The sequence below is a fragment of the Bos grunniens genome, chromosome 2 (genome assembly GCF_055505025.1).
Source record: "Bos grunniens cultivar Pamir isolate PY7600 chromosome 2, Bosgru_T2T1.0, whole genome shotgun sequence".
Classification (NCBI taxonomy): Eukaryota; Metazoa; Chordata; class Mammalia; order Artiodactyla; family Bovidae; genus Bos; species Bos grunniens.
The window spans coordinates 108,749,667-108,766,239 of NC_141166.1; the positions used below are offsets into that span (position 1 = coordinate 108,749,667).

General features: G+C 39.0%; 1 protein-coding gene across 16 annotated transcripts in view; it reads right to left on the reverse strand.

Moving 5' to 3' along the window:
- STK39 (serine/threonine kinase 39) overlaps positions 1 to 16,573 on the reverse strand; it is a 320,679-nt gene that overhangs the window by 51,090 nt on the left and 253,016 nt on the right. For 8 of the 16 annotated variants that reach the window (XM_086355955.1, XM_086356077.1, XM_086356086.1 and 5 more), the window contains 2 exons: positions 14,791 to 14,843; positions 10,274 to 10,342 (listed from right to left, as the gene is read on the reverse strand). In XM_086355955.1, coding sequence (XP_086212081.1) covers positions 10,274 to 10,342; positions 14,791 to 14,843 — 122 coding nt within the window. The other 8 variants (XM_086355969.1, XM_086356049.1, XM_086355989.1 and 5 more) reach the window with 4 other exon arrangements.

Sequence of the window (16,573 nt, forward strand, 5' to 3'; positions counted from 1 at the left end):
CAGGTCAAAATGGGTTGAAGACCTAAATGTTAGACCAGACACTATAAAACTCTTAGAGGAAAACATAGGCAGAACACTCTCTGACATAAATTACAACATCTTTTTTAATCCATCTCCCAGAATAATGGAAAAAGCAAAAATAAGCAAATGGGACCTACTTAAACTCAAAAGCTTTTGCACAACAAAGGAAAAAATAAACAAAACGAAAAGACAGCCCACAGATTAGGAGAAAATATTTGCAAATGATTTAACTGTTAAGGGATTTATCTATTCCAAAATTTACAAACAGCTTATGACCCTTAAGGTGTGATCACTCACCTAGAGCCAGACACCCTGGAATGTGAAGTCAAGTGGGCCTTAGAAAGCATCACTACAAACAAAGCTAGTGGAGGTGATGGAATTCCAGTTGAGCTATGTCAAATCCTAAAAGATGATGCTGTGAAAGTGCTGCACTCAACTGCCAGCAAATTTGGAAAACTCAGCAGTGGCCACAGGACTGGAAAAGGTCAGTTTTCATTCCAATCCCAAAGAAAGGCAATGCCAAAGAATGTTCAAACTGCACAATTGCACTAATCTCACACGCTAGTAAAGTAATGCTCAAAATTCTCCAAGCCAGGCTTCAGCAATACATGAACCGTGAACTTCCAAATGTTCAAGCTGGTTTTAGAACAGGCAGAGGAGCCAGAGATGAAACTGCCAACATCCGCTGGATCATGGAAAAAGCAAGAGTGTTCCAGAGAAACATCTATTTCTGCTTTATTGACTATGCCAAAGCCTTTGACTGTGTGGATCACAATAAACTGTGGAAAATTCTGAAAGAGATGGGAATACCAGACCACCTGACCTGTCTCTTGAGAAACCTATATGCAGGTCAGGAAGCAACAGTTAGAACTGGACATGGAACAACAGATTGTTTTCAAATAGGAAAAGGAGAATATCAAGGCTGTATATTGTCACCCTGCTTATTTAACTTATATGCAGAGTACATCATGAGAAACGCTGGGCTGGAAGAAGCACAAGCTGGAATCAAGATTGCCGGGAGAAATATCAATCACCTCAGATATGCAGATGACACCACCCTTATGGCAGAAAGTGAAGAGGAACTAAAAAGCCTCTTGATGAAAGTGAAAGAGGAGAGTGAAAAAGTTGGCTTACAGCTCAAAATTCAGAAAACTAAGATCATGGCATCTGGTCCCATCACTTCATGGGAAATAGATGGGGAAACAGTGGAAACAGTGGCTGGCTTTATTTTTGGGGGCTCCAAAATCACTACAGATGGTGATTGCAGCCATGAAATTAAAAGACTCTTACTCCATGGAAGGAAAGTTATGACCAACCTAGATAGCATATTCAAAAGCAGAGATTACTTTGCCAACAAAGGTCCGTCTAGTTAAGGCTATGGTTTTTCCAGTGGTCATGTATGGATGTGAAAGTTGGAGTGTGAAGAAAGCCAAGCGCTAAAGAACTGATGCTTTTGAACTGTGGTGTTGAAGAAGACTCTTGAGAGTCCCTTGGACTGCAAGGAGATCCAACCAGTCCATCCTAAATGAGATCAGTCCTGGGTGTTCTTTGGAAGGAATGATGCTAAAGCTGAAACTCCAATATTTTGGCCACCTCGTGTGAAGAGTTGACTCATTTGAAAAGACCTTGATGCTGGGAGGGATTGAGGGCAGGAAGAGAAGGGGATGACAGAGGATGAGATGGCTTGATGGCATCACCAACTTGATGCACATGAGTTTGGGTGAACTCTGGGAGTTGGTGATGGACAGGGAGGCCTGGCGTGCTGCGATTCATGGGGTCGCAAAGACTGGGCCAGGACTGAGCAACCGAACTGAACTGAACTATGACCCTTGATAGTATCAAAACAAACAACCCACTCAAAAAATGGGCCAAAGACCTGAAGAGACATTTCTCTAAAGAGGACACACAGATAGCCAATAGTCACATGAAAAGATGTTTAACATCACTAGTTATTAGATAAATGCAAATCAAAGCTACAATGAAATATTACCTCATACTGGTCAGAATGGCTAGCATCAAAATGTCTACAAACAACAAACGCTGGAGAGGATGTGGAGAGAAGGGAACCCTCCTGTACTGTTGGTGAGAATGTAAATTGATGCACCCACTATGGAGAACAGTATGGAGGTTCCTTAAAAAACTAAAAATAGAGCTACCATATGACCCTGCAATCCCACTCCTGGGTTTATATCCAGAAAAAAACAGGGCCCCAAAAGATACATGCAACCCAATGTTCACAGCAGCACTGTTTACAATAGTGTGTGTGTGTGTGTATATATATATATATATGTGTATATATATATATATATATACACGACATCTTTATCCATTCCTCTGTTGATGGACATTTAGGTTGTTTCCATGTCTTGACTATTGTAAACACACACAGAGATATACACACAATGGAATATTACTCAGCCATTAAAAAGAATGAAATAAGGCCATTTGCAGCAACATGGATGGACCTGGAATGTCATACTGAGTGAAGTCAGTCAGACAGAGGAGAAACATCACATGACATTCCTTATATGTGGAATCTAAAAAGAAATAATACAAATAAACTTACTTACGAAACCGAGACTCACAGACTTAGAAAATGAACTCATGGTTGCCAGTGGGAAAGGGATAGTTAAGGACTTTGGGAAGGTCATGTACACACTGTGATTTCTAAAATGGATAACCAACAAAAACCTATTGTAGAGGACATGAATTCTGCTCAATGGTATGTGCCTGGATGGGAGCAGGCTTTGGGGAAGAATGGATACATGTTATACGTATGACTGAGTCCCTTCATCAGCTATACCCCAATACAAAATGTTTTTGGTGTTAAAAAACAAAAATTTTAAAAAAACTAAATTTAAAAAATCAATCATGGTGAATTATTGTTCAGTTTTGAGAGGGTGCCATAATATTTATATTGCCCAGGTCATCAATTCATGAACAACTCCAGTGTTAAATTTCCCAAATGGAATTAAATGTATTGATTTATACAGAAGTATATTTAAATGCCTATGTGTGGCAAGCATAGTAGAGATTAAAAAAAAAACAAAAACAACCCCCACCCCCACCCCCAGAAAAACAGGCATTGCTGTAAAGGTGCACTCAACCTCCACACAAAGAGAAAGTAGGCTCTGGGAGTACAGTAGGATGAAAGACATGTGTCGTTAAAGGTAAAAACCATTCTCTGGGGTTTCTGGCGAGGAAAAGCTGTCTTTCAGATTTCATTAGGGAGGAGGTGAGCATCAGAGAAGGCTTCGTGGAGGTGGCATTCACAGTGACTCTTAAAGGGCAGACAGGTTTTTGGGGAAGTCTTTTCTTTTTAATTGGAAGATAACTGCTTTACAATGTTGCATGTATGTGTGTGCACATCCCCTCCCTCTTGAGCAACCCCCATATCCCATCCATCCAGGTGGTCACAGAGTGCCAGGCTGGGCTCCCGTGTTATACAGCAGCTTCCCATTAGCTATCTATTTTACACACGGTAAGGCAGACAGGTTTTGAACAGGATTCTCCATGTGCAGCAAAAGAGCATGCCAAGGACATGCACAGAATGTCCAAAAGTGCACTGAGAGACCTTATGAGAATGTATATAGCTAATATTAGCTTCCACTGAGTCCTAACTAGTCAGCTAGGCTCAAAATCTCTCAAAGGAAAATTGTATAAATAAATGCAGAAACACATCTCCCTTCTCAGGAAACAGAAATGCCAACATCTGGTTCTCAACCCCACTTAAAGCGGAAAAAAAAATAGACATATGTTGTTACAAAGCGAGGAAACGGTGGTATTAAAAACCCAGCAAAGAGCTGTCAGTGGGCACTTTCCCAAAAGGCAGCTGCCAAGCGCTTCACTCACTGTCACACCCTGGATGCTACATCAGGCCTTGCAGATCGAACATCAGGAGCAGGAGTGGCTGGGCAGCAAAGGTTAACTGGCCAGCTGAACGTACGCATCAGTGTTCCTTCTATTGCTGAGGTCCTAACACTTATCCAAGAAAGACTCAAAAATACCATGTATCACAAGACCTGAAGAGGATTCAGAACTTTTGCTGTCTTTGGTACATATGAGTTTGTTTATGTGTTTTCTCCCCTTTGCTTCTGTTGCTGACAAAACTTCCAATGGACCATTTCTGAGCTAGGAGGCTAAGGAAGCAACCTTCTCAGCTGTCTCACTGGAGGTCCATCTTTGAAACAACTGTGTTGGGTACTGAGATCTGGTTTATTTCCACTTGTCATCCATGCCAGTCTGGAAAGAGAAGCAAATTCATACACGCATCTTGTCTTGCATCTTGCAAAGTTAACTCATATTTTTAAACCAACATCCACCCAAAGCCTTGTCAATCTCAGTTCTGATGTACACCAAGTCTAAGCGTACTTTGTTTCCTGCCTAAGGTAGTGCTGCACTGAAGCCCAACTGAAGTGAATTCATGATTTCAGACCATAAACACTGCATTTAAGTTTTGCTCTGCTTCTGCATGACAGCAATCACTCTATGTCACTACACTGGTCCCTCAGTCTAAATTCTGCTTTGTGATGGTTCGTACACTAAAGACAGATTACCCTGAAGCTGGGTACTGAAGATTTTTTTGTAACATTATGTTCACTACATTATAGTAAAAGTCATAACATTCACTGCTCCATAACATACACTATTGCTTTTATTCAGATTTTTATATTGCCCTAAGCATTTACTCTGATTCAAGAGGAAATTCTGATAGGGAAAAAAGATTTTAAAAACTATTTAAATGTTAGCTGTTTTATATTATGGAAACTGAAAAAAATACACATTCAAAATATCACTCAAACCTCTATATGCCAATGTTCTACATTGAACTGGACTATATTTTAGTACAACCTTTTTGTCAAGGGACTATATTTCATATTTGTAAAATGCTACTTGATTTCTGTACTCTTGAAAGTAAGATTCTTAAAATAGTAGAATCCCATATAGCCTTCTTTAGAAAGTGTTATGAGATATTTGTATATTTCAAGGTGGTATATGTTTATCTCTAGCGGTTAACTATATAAATGTAGAGTTTGGGGAACTGGAAACATAGCATTTAATAAAACAAAAATCCTGGCCTTCAAAAAACTTATGCTCAAGGGAAGATCCTATATAGTTAAAAATAAATAAATAAATGAAATACAGCCAATTAGATGGGGAGAGATTAGGAAAAGTACTTTAAGGATGGGGGTAGAGAGTTGGGGACAGGTTGGAATTCTAAATAGGCCGGTCAGGGAAGGCCCCTTTGAGAGGCAGCATTTAAGCACTAGGAGATACCCAGGTGAACCTGGGGAATGAGCATCCTGGCCGAGGGCAGAGCAAGTACAAAAGCCAGCGTGGCTGGGGTGAAACGGGGAGGAGGGGCAGTCACAGAGAGGGAAGACGTCTGAGAAATGACAGGGGACAGATCATACAGAGGATTGTAAGCCGTTGAGATATGGGATGGAAAGCTATTACAGAGTTTTATTTAAAGCATTAATGTGATATGGCTTACATTTTTTTTATTGAGATGTAATTCACATATCATAAAACTCACCCTTTGAAAGGGCACAATTCAGTGGTTTTTAGTATAGTCACAACGTTGTGCAACCACTTCTAACTCCAGAACATTTTCATCACTGCAAAAAGAAGCCCTCGACCCCTAAGCAGTCACTCCCCTTTCCCATGCCCCTCTCCAGCTCTGGCAACCACGATCTACTTTCTCTATGGATTTGCATACTGTAGTCATTTCATATATATGGAATCATAATGTGTGTGGCCTTTTGTATCTGACTTACTTTTTACATGGATCTCTCTGGCTGCTGTGACGAGAACATGCTGAAAGGAGGCAAAGTCAGAAGCAGGGAGACCAGTGAAGAGATGAATGCAGTAATTCAACTGAGAGATGAAAAGAGTCTGAAATAGGATGGGAGGTGAGATGGTAAATAACGGCTGGATCTTGAGTCATTTAGACAGGCTGGATATTGAGAATGAGAAAAAGAAAAGGAAAAGACAACTCTGGTTTTTGTCTCCATTCTAAAAAGATGGGGCTGACACCTACCTAGGGGGCAAGGCCTCTGCGGGTTGCAGACTGAGAGGAAACCACAGGGGCATGTTTTTGATGTTAATTAAATCTGGGATGGTGATGAGCCTTCTGTGTCAAGATGCCACAGAGAGAGATGAATATGAGTCTGGAATTCAAAGGACACATCTGGGCTAGAGACAGAAATGTGGGAGTTTGAGAGTGGGAGACGTTAATATCATAAACTAGATGACATCATCAAGGATGTGAGTGATTAGAGAAAAGTGAAGAAATACAGTGAACGAGCCTATGGACATGTCAATATTCATAGGTCAGAGAGATGAAAAGGAATGGACATAAAAGACTAAGAAGAAAACACAAAAAAGGTGAGAAGACCAAGAGAGAAAAGAGTCTTAAACATCAAATGAAACCACTTATCACGGTGGAGGGCATTGTCCACTCTGCCCAATCCTGCTGACAGATCACTGAGAATTAGCCACTGGATTTAGGAACCTGTCAGGTGGTCATTCACAGTCCATGGATTTTCTCTTCCTCCATCTTGTTCACTCCACTCCAGCCATATCTACCTTTGCATTTCCCATTTCATCTGCTAGGTGTATGCTTTCCCCAGATACGGCTCTGAACTAGTCTGAGTGGAGTGAGGAAGTCACAAGTCTGACTGGAGTGGTTTCAAGAGACAGTGGTAGAAAAAGAAGTGAAGTCAGCAGCAATTCTTTTGAGAAGTTTAATTGTAAGGGGATGAAGAGAAACAGCTGAAATGCGAGGTGGAGTAAAAAAGCTTTAAAATGGGAGACATAAAGATATGTTCGTGTGCTGGTGGGACAAATCAGTAGAAAGGGAAGAAAATTATGCCAGAAGGAACACAGAACGGCTGAGATAGGGGACAGACTTAAACACATATCATCTGCTCATCAAATAATCAACATAAACCATCTACTCATACAAGAAAAACAAATAAGGGCAAGTTATTTTTTTCCAGAGACACAGAAACCACTTAAAGTTATCTGGATCCATTCTTCAAGGCTAAAGATGTTGGATTAACTGTATACACAGGGTCAGATTCAAGCTTAGGCTCTAGGCTTGGAGTCACAGGATCCAAGTTCAAGGACCATGATAAGTTACAGTATCCCAGAAACTTCTTTTGACCTCCCTCTTTTGTTCATAAAATGCTTATTAAAAGCAGCAAGTCCTCTCTACCTTGTATAATTGATACAATGATCAAATGAAAAACGTAGACATTGTCACCCTTAGGTGTGCTGTCCCTGTGAGGGATGTTCAGTGCTACTAGACGAGGAACAACTGCACACCCCTGAGTCTCACTCCAACACTCCACACTCCAGTTCCAAGAAGGGGAAAAGGCAAAATGAAAAACTGGGGGAAGAATAAATAAAGCATCAAAAAGTAGAAGCTTTCTGGTTATATATTTAAACCACACTCAATAAGCTGGACATGCATTATGCCTTAATTTCCACTTTTTAAAAAAAACTCAATGACCAAAAATCCTCTGGTTTAGATTCAGCTGAGCCTGGGGCAAACAAAACAAAACAAAACAAAAGAAGTACACTAAATTTGACTGTAGATCTGAAGCAAGATCATGCTTAAATAAAGATGTGACTTAATACCTCCCATCAATCTCTTTTATTCTCCACACTACCTGCCACCTACCAAGTGAAAGTGAAAGTGTTAGCTGCTCAGCGGTATCCGACTCTTTGTGACCCCATGGACTGTAGCTCTCCAGGCTCCTCTGTTCATGGAATTTTCCAGGCAGGAACACTGGAGTGGGTTGCCATTTCCTTCTCCATGGGATCTTCCCGACCCAAGGATTGAACCCACATCTCCTGCATTGCAGGCAGATTCTTTACCATCTGAGCCATCCACCTGCCAAGATCATGTTAAATAAAAGGACTATGTGCTCCTCGACTTTTTGTCAAATAGATACTAGCAGGTGTCTTGATTAATTTTTATCTGTTAATTAATTTTTAATTCTGCCTGCTTTGTATATGGACTATAGCTCTCTTTAAGGAAGATATTCTTTACAGGGTATCTTGATCTAGCCATTAATTTTTCTCTTAATTCTTTAGTGTGAACTAAAACACAAAGGTGTGTGCTCATTTTTTCAAATGAGAAAAATCTACCTTTATCAAAGAATGATTAACATGAAGAATTCTGATATGGAATTTACAATAAATGCCAAAGTAGAACTGACCTTATTGCTCAGCTCCCCCTCACATTTGATCAGAAACTAAAGAACTCAGCTAGCCATGGGACCTCACAAGGCTTTAAAGTGTATGAAAGACAGAATATATGAGAAAATACACACACACACACCCCTCTATGTATGTGTGCACATATATATCTTCTTTAAAATATGTCTATATAATCATATACACCACTTGGCAGAGGAGTCAGAGTTTCCTTGTGGGGACTTCCTTGATGGTCTCGTGATTAAGAATCCACCTGGCAATGCAGAGGATGCGGATTTGGTCCTGGTCTGACAATTAAGATCCCATATGCCACGGAGCAACTAAGCCCATGCTCTATCTACAGAGCCTGCGTGCTCCAGGGTCTGTGCACCCCAACTGGAGAGCCTGGGTACTGCAATTTCTGAAGCCGGCACACCGCAACTAGAGAATCTCTGCACCACAAAGAAAGACCCTGCATGATGCAAGGAAGACATCAAGTGATGCAACTGAGACCTGATGTAGCCAAATAAATATTTTTTAAAAACAGCTTCTTTGCAAAATCAATGTGTACACTTCCTGTATAATTAAGAGGAATAAGAGCTTACTTTTTTCTAATTACAAAGATAACTTTGTATCTTTACATTTATGAATACTTGTATAACAGTAACTTAGATACTGATTCTCTAGTCAGAATTTCAACATCTCACTAAAATCCCTATGACTCTTTTTTACATAAAACAACTCATTTTGTAATGATGTAAATTACAGAGATTCTAGGAACAAATTATTCTGATGGGTAAGTGTATCTACCTCAAGCTCCAACTTAGTGACACACTCCAGCATTACTGAGGAAGAAATTATTTTAAGTAAGTGATTTTTTGGAATTAGCTTTTATCAAAGTATAGTTGCTTTCCAATGCTGCGTTAGTTTCTAGCTGTATAGCAAGGTGAAGCAAAGTATAAAGCATTTCATACTTAAAAAAATAAAGTGATTTTTCTTTAAGTTAAAACCTATCACTTAAGGGGCCCAAGTCATTTCAAGAACTGGTTTTGATTTGACTTTAAAGAAAGTTTTATCATAATACTATTATAGTATTATAATTATATAATTAAAAATATAATGAATATAATGTCATAATTAACACTGTTAAAATATTAACTCATCTCAATTACTTAGGGTCATCATTATAAATATGCAATAATAAGCTACATTATAAGATCTTCATAAATTCAGAATTTGTTGCAGAATATGGATCCCTTCACCCCCACCCCAGGTAGATGCAGGCTACACTTTTTCTTAGATGACACCGTCTGCCTCTTACAGCTTTTCTGCCTTCCCTGCCTTGGCAGGAGGCCAGCAGTCATTTCTTGCTCCTATTAGTGTGTCTGTAGCTAGCAGGCTCCCCAATTTTCACACAGCTTTTTCTTGATTCTAAAAAGTAGCAGTAGTAGAAAAAGCCACAGTCTCAAAGTGTGGTGGTTCTGCCATAGCCCAGCTGCAGGCCCTCGACAAACCACTGAATCACTTTAGGAATTTGTTTCCTTATTCACACAATGAAAGAACTGGACTGAATGATGGTTAAGTTTCATCCAACCTTGAAACTTCATAATGAATGAATTTTTCTAAGAGCTAGGAAGTCCACCACCTAAGTTTATTAGAACTGTGTCCAAACAAAGAATAGAGAAACTCAGAGAAAGGACCTCAGAAGTTTCCACACTTCTGTGTATGGAATTTACAGTATCTTGGGCTTGCTAGGTCATGGACTTTTCGGTTTTCTAGGTTCTTTGTTTTATCTCCAGTAAGTGAGGTTTTGCATTGGATAAATCATGTCTGGACAAATGGGACAGAATTATATTAAGTGCCTTTGGAACAGAAAATTAAATATGACTCTTAAATATACTTCTTTCACATAAAAGATAGGAATTGAAGAAATTTCAGAAATTCACAGAATAAATTATTCCCTTCTGAAAACTTTTGTTTCTAAGTGCAGTTCCATTTGATATATAAACAAAATGCATGACACTACATGCATTAAAAAATGACTCACCTATAACTACATCATGCCCATCAACCAAGCCGGCAGAGAAGAGCTCCTGAGAAACGCCGTCTGCAGTATCTGCCCAAATGTGAAATGAAGGTGGATCAGAAACCACACAATAAAAATTAACAATCTAGTACAATGTAAAATATATATACTTTTCATTTAGAAAAATCATTCATGTGTATTTCAACAATTCAGGTTCTATCAGGAGGAAAAATCAGAAGCAATGTGAAATACATTTGCCACATACAATTTGCATCCTGTCTTTGTTCAAAAGAGGTTCTACAAAATCACTGCTTCATTTTTGGTGAGCCAAGAAATTTTTGCCTTTTGTCTACTACCTGAATTAGTCCTCAAATGCACCTCTAGAAGTTAGCTCATAACTGGTCCCTATGACAATGTGTTTCTTTCTTGCCAAGGTTAATTCCAGCCACCATCAATCCTTTCCTATCATTAGTAGCTACTGAGTTATAATTTATGGCAAAGGTTGAAGAGGTAGCGTTTGATACAACCTTATGTTTGGTACAAACAGCCTGTGAGCTTGTTGGACTATTAAGATGAGCTATTTAAATGAATGCTATTAAGAAAATCCTTTAACATGACATTGATCATTCGATAGCAAGACTCATTCTCTTAGAAAATGTGGTTGAATAAAAGAATGTAGCCTCTCAATGATAATTGACAGGCATTAGCAATCTCATAAAGATGAGATTGAACAGGCTGTAGCAAGTGAATATAACAGAAATTACTTAATTGAGAGGTTATCGTGAACATGACAATAGTGAGAAGTCTGTTTGAAGACTTTGTAAAGGGAAACTGATAAATTGCCACGTGCTCAAAGAACCATTATGAACCTTGATGTTTTCACAAGGGAGATTGCATGCTCTCCATGGCAGCCTGATATTATTACAAATACACAGTACTAGAGTTAGATAAGAAGAAACTGGGAAAGTACAGCTCCTGAATCAAGTAACCACCTAAGCTGAACTACAGTTTGCTATGCCAAAGGCTGCCTTCATCACAAAATGGGTTTCAAATATGATGACTATGTAAGTGGGCTTAGTGTGTGTTGTGTGTTTAAGTGTGTACTCATACTCAACATGAGCACGTAGCTGAAGGTACAATTACCTTTCATAGTGGGCTTTAATATGTTTAGCCTGGTGTCTGACTCATAGTAATTACTCAGCATATGGTAACTGTGATGATAACGAGGCAACCAGAGACCATTTGAAATGCACCTTCTTTCTCTCTCTCATACATGGCTCAATTTTCCAAACTGCCAACAAGACTTTGAGAGTTGATGTATATTCTTTGTACTTTCAGAGAAACTGTGGTATTCTATCACTTTACTCATCCGATGAAATGAAATCAAAGAAGGAAATGGAAAAGAAAAACACGGGAATCTTACTAAAAAATGAAATTCCATTTAAGGTGGGCTTATCTTGGACCTTGTCCTCACTATTAGAAGTACAAGAAACACCTTACAAAATTCTCTCAGAGATAAAACAATCTCAAAGCATGAACCTTGATGTTGTTTAGTTGCTAAGTTGTATCCGACTCTTTGCTATCCTATGGACTGTAGCCTGCCAGGCTCCCTTGTCCATGTGATTTCCTGGCAAGAATACTGGAGTGGGTTGCCATGTCCTTCTCCACGGGATCTTCCTGACCCAGGGATCAAACCCATGGCTCCTACATTGGCAGGCAGACTCTTTATTGCTGGGAAGCCAGCAATATTTATTCTATCACCAGGGAAGCCCACAGCATGAACCTAGGACAGCATAACAAAAGGCTCTAGTCTGAATATGATGTGCTTTATAAAGTCAGCTAGAATATTCAGCCTCAATCTCCATCTTCCTGGAAGCCACTAGAAACTTCAGGAAAAGCAGCATATTGAATTAAAGTGCCTGCCTCATAGACACCAGGCATACAGTAGGTAGTGGTTACATGCTACTATCTGTTAAAGCAACTGGATGTGATACCACCATCTCTAAAGTTACCAATCAGATCTTACACTTCAGTAAGGAGCTATAATCAAAGAAGTCAGATGAGAATGGAATAATCAAACAAAGCCACATTAAGGGCTAGCACTAAAGCAGTACTGAAGCAAAGAACATTCCCAAATCATTAAAGTGTGTGGCATCTCTGACTATTTTCAGGACTGTTGGGTACCAAATGAGTCATATCAAAATAGCACATGGGTGGTGCTCGTTGGTCAAAAATGGAAATGTTCCTGGTTTGTGTGTGTGTGCCATTCAGCAGTTATTTTTCATGCATGTTAAGTAATATGTCAGTAACAGTTTAGAACAAAAACTTGAGGTAACTGATAACTTATTTTTCATTAAGCTAACAGTCCTGATGCATAAACAATCATAAATGATCATGTATGCTCTGCTTTCTAGACCATTACAGCAACATAATAAACACAAAGGGTTTGCCCTCAAATGAGGACAGAATATTTGATATGTTCACTTTATATATTCAATATATATATTCAATGCCATGTGTATTTACGTGTGTATATAGCAGAGACATAGTACATGTGGTATGCATGCACAGATGGAGTGCAAACAACATCTGAAATGCTTGACAGCATCAGTAATCACACAAGTACAGTGATTCAACTGTGGTGTTTCTGAAACTATTAATAACAGGCTGTGCTCACTGCCCAGGGAGGGCCAGCTATCATCGGGAAGTCAGCACTGTGGTCTCTGTCTGGGCAACAAAAGCAGAGACTGAATCTAACCGTGGCAAACGAGGCTGCCAAAGCCAGCACAAAGGGCCAGGTCATGCAGATAGGGCTGTCTTATCCCCAGCAATCCTCAACTCAGAAATTCATTTCTTTGTTTCCTTTGAAAAAAATTGATTTTTATTGCCACTGTCAATCTTAAACAATCAGATGAAAAAAAATACTGTTAAAATAAGAATCTGTTCTTTCTATTTACTACACTTGAAACTCTTACTATATAATTGTTAGATTTTATCACAGAATTGGCTAGTCAACATTTTTATGACGAAATAGCTTTTAGATAACAGCAACCGGCAACAGTTCAATTTCACAGACTGACTCTAAGCTGTCAAAGATTGCCCCCAGAAAGAAAGATCAGTTAGGAAACCTACTATGTTTTTTTGTAAAAAGATATATTGAATTTAAATACATTAGAAATCATGATGATGATGATGATTATTTTGACTACACAGCACAGCATGCAGGGATCTTAGTTCCCCAACCAGGGACTGAACTTGTGTCTTCTGCACTGGAAGCACAGAGTCTTAACCACCGGACCACCAGGGAGGTCCTCTGGAAATCTTGAAATCTTTGTGCTTACAGGAGACTAGAGATCGGGGCCACTGAGTCCATAACCACCTATGGCCCAGGAACATATTTTGTTTGGTGGGCAGGGTTTGTTCAAAACTGAACTGGAATGTACTTTGAACTCTCTGGTTCCCACAATTCACTTTGGCTCCTGTAAGCATTTGAGTTTGTGTCCTCTTACAGGTGGTAACAGCAAGGAGATCAAGCCATTAACTGACTGACCAGCTATCAAGTCAGGAAAGTTTCAGGTTTTCAAAATTTTAGCACATAGAATTTCAACTTATTTAATCAAGTCAAATTTGACATGGCGTTCTAATACATAAAATAATTACAGCGTGTTATATGTTCAAATGTATGAGATTAATGAAATATCAAGGCTATTTTCATGTAAAAGTCTGAAACCAGAGGTCAAGGACAGTACAGTCATAGCATTAGCACCTGATTTTCACTTCTTTAGACTGTTCTGGTTATGAACTAAAGAGTGGAAATAGCAATTTTGTTTAACAACTAGTGTTGTGATCTCTAAAGCCTGAATCCATTAGTTAACCAAAATGACTTGGGATTCTCCTGCGTACCAGGTGCTTGCCAGGTGCTAGAGACACCTAGAAACAGGACATGGTTCGATGACTTCCATGCATCCCAGCACTAAAAGAGCAACCAGTCTAGCCCTGACGCTATTTTAGTAACTACTCAAAATACTAAAATTACATTCTGCTGCCAGACTGGCATTGTTCCTACCAAGCCTCCTAGTGGTGCCTGTAGCAAGCAGCAGCCCAGACACTGCTCAACACAGGCTTTGTATAATCAGAACGGACAACAGAGAGGCCAAGTATGCTACCTTTTGGTCTGATGTCATGGTTTGTTGCTCAACCATAATTAGGATTGCTATGCGCATCTCATCACACCCATCATAATGTCCTTTAGGCCCTGCATCACCATGCCAGCACTTCTTTTCACGCTTGAGCTAATAGATTTAATTTATAAGTGTGTGTATTCTGTGCAGCACGTGTCATTAGAATTCATACAATCAGTAGTAGGTTTGGTTTGGATTCTCTGCAATTACTACAAATCCTTCCTTTCTTCCTTCCTTCCTTCCCTCCTCTATTGTTAGAGAATGCATTTTTGAATACCAAATTATAACCACATGCTTATAATCAATTTCTGAAATGCTCTCTGTAGCAATAAAATAATAATTTCAATTGAAACTTACCTCTTCCTGGAGTAAACTCAAATCGTATGTCATTAAGTTCCTTCCTGGAGTTTCTGAAATACATAACATATAGCATATTAAACTCTAATGAAGCAGAGTTTACCCAAAATAAATGTATTGCAATTTTTATAAGATGCTACTGACACACAGATAGCATTTAACAGTTTTAGGGTTACCTCTAATACTTCTTTAACTAGAAGAGGCAGTTGTGACAATAACAAAGGAAAGTCTTTGTTGAACTGATTGAATTTACCTTATACAAACATGATTATATCACAAAATTCTAAAAATAAATGTTCCTTTTATAAAATCTACACTAGATCAGTAACCTTAAATTTAATTCTATAATTAAAATTTTCAGGAGCTTTTAGTCTAGCAAAATAATATTCAATACAGTTTTCATATTTTCCTTGGAAAATACCATTTTATCAAATTATTTTTAAAAGTGAAACAAAGGGGATAGTCTTAGAGGTAATTTCATGACAGCACTATACACTAAACCATCCAACAAACAGCTGGAATAAGGTGTGTAGTTTCCTTTTAAAAATTTTATCTAAATAGACAGGACCTGTGAATGTTGCAAAATTGCCCACTGAATATACAAAATTCGAGAACAATTTTAAATGACTACATAAAAGTAAAACAGACACATATATGTACATGCAACCAAAAAGCTAAATGACACTGAGGAAATATGGAACAAGTAAATATCTAAGATATGAGTTTCCCAGAAACAGATTAATAGAGAACAAACTTATGATAACCATGCAGGAATGGTAGTTGGGAAGTTTGGGATTGAAATGTACACAACTGCTATATTAAAATATATATATATGAGTTTTCCATTCATAATAATATCAAGATACGATAAGGGCCAGTGAGTTAGAATGGTCTTAAATTCTCTTAAGAACGCTAAAATATTATGAGTAACTCTCAACAGCTGCTAGAATTAAAGTTAATTAAAAAAAAAAAACTTTAAGAAACCGCAACAAGACATATGAAATAGTACTTTCTGTATGCACTCAACTCTGCTCTGTTGCCAAGGGTGCCCAAGGCTGAGACAGAGACAGTCTGAATACCCAGCCATGAGCATTCTCCTTCCCATGCCAGGACAGTTTGATTAAATCTTCTAATACTGCAGTTTGAATCTCTAAAACTTTGGGTAACTCAGTACAGTGCCTGAATCTTGATGACATCAGTCTCCGAGCCTTCTTTGTTCCCTAAACTGACGGTGGTTATGTCCTACCACACCCTATGACACCAGGTGAAAGGAGGCTCAGAAAGATGGCAAAGGCATCGTACTGACCGACAGAAAGCCCTTCTCCTAGTGCCTAGGGAAGCTAACCCGTTTAACACCTCCCACAAGCAGGGAGGAAAAGGGGCAAGAACTCTAGAGATACCCAAGCCCACGGTATCGACATGGGAGCCTTGAACCTCGGCATATCCTCTCTGGTGCCTGCACCATGATTTTATCATTACTTCTCTGGGAGACAAAAATGGGGCCAGCAGATAATTAGCAATTGCTACAGCTGGGCTTCATTTAGGACCTTCTGAGGATCTGAACACTGTGAAAATTGTGGACGTTCACACTAAAAAAAAAGTAGAAACATGATCAACATGTGAAATTGCAGGCAACTATTATATAGATAGTTCAGAGATTTTGGACCCCAGACTAAATAAACCTGCCCTGAAGATGGAGTGGGCACCAACCAGTGCCTGCAGCGGCAGGACTATGCGCACGTTGCCAAAATTTTCTTAACACGACAGTGTCATCACACATTGC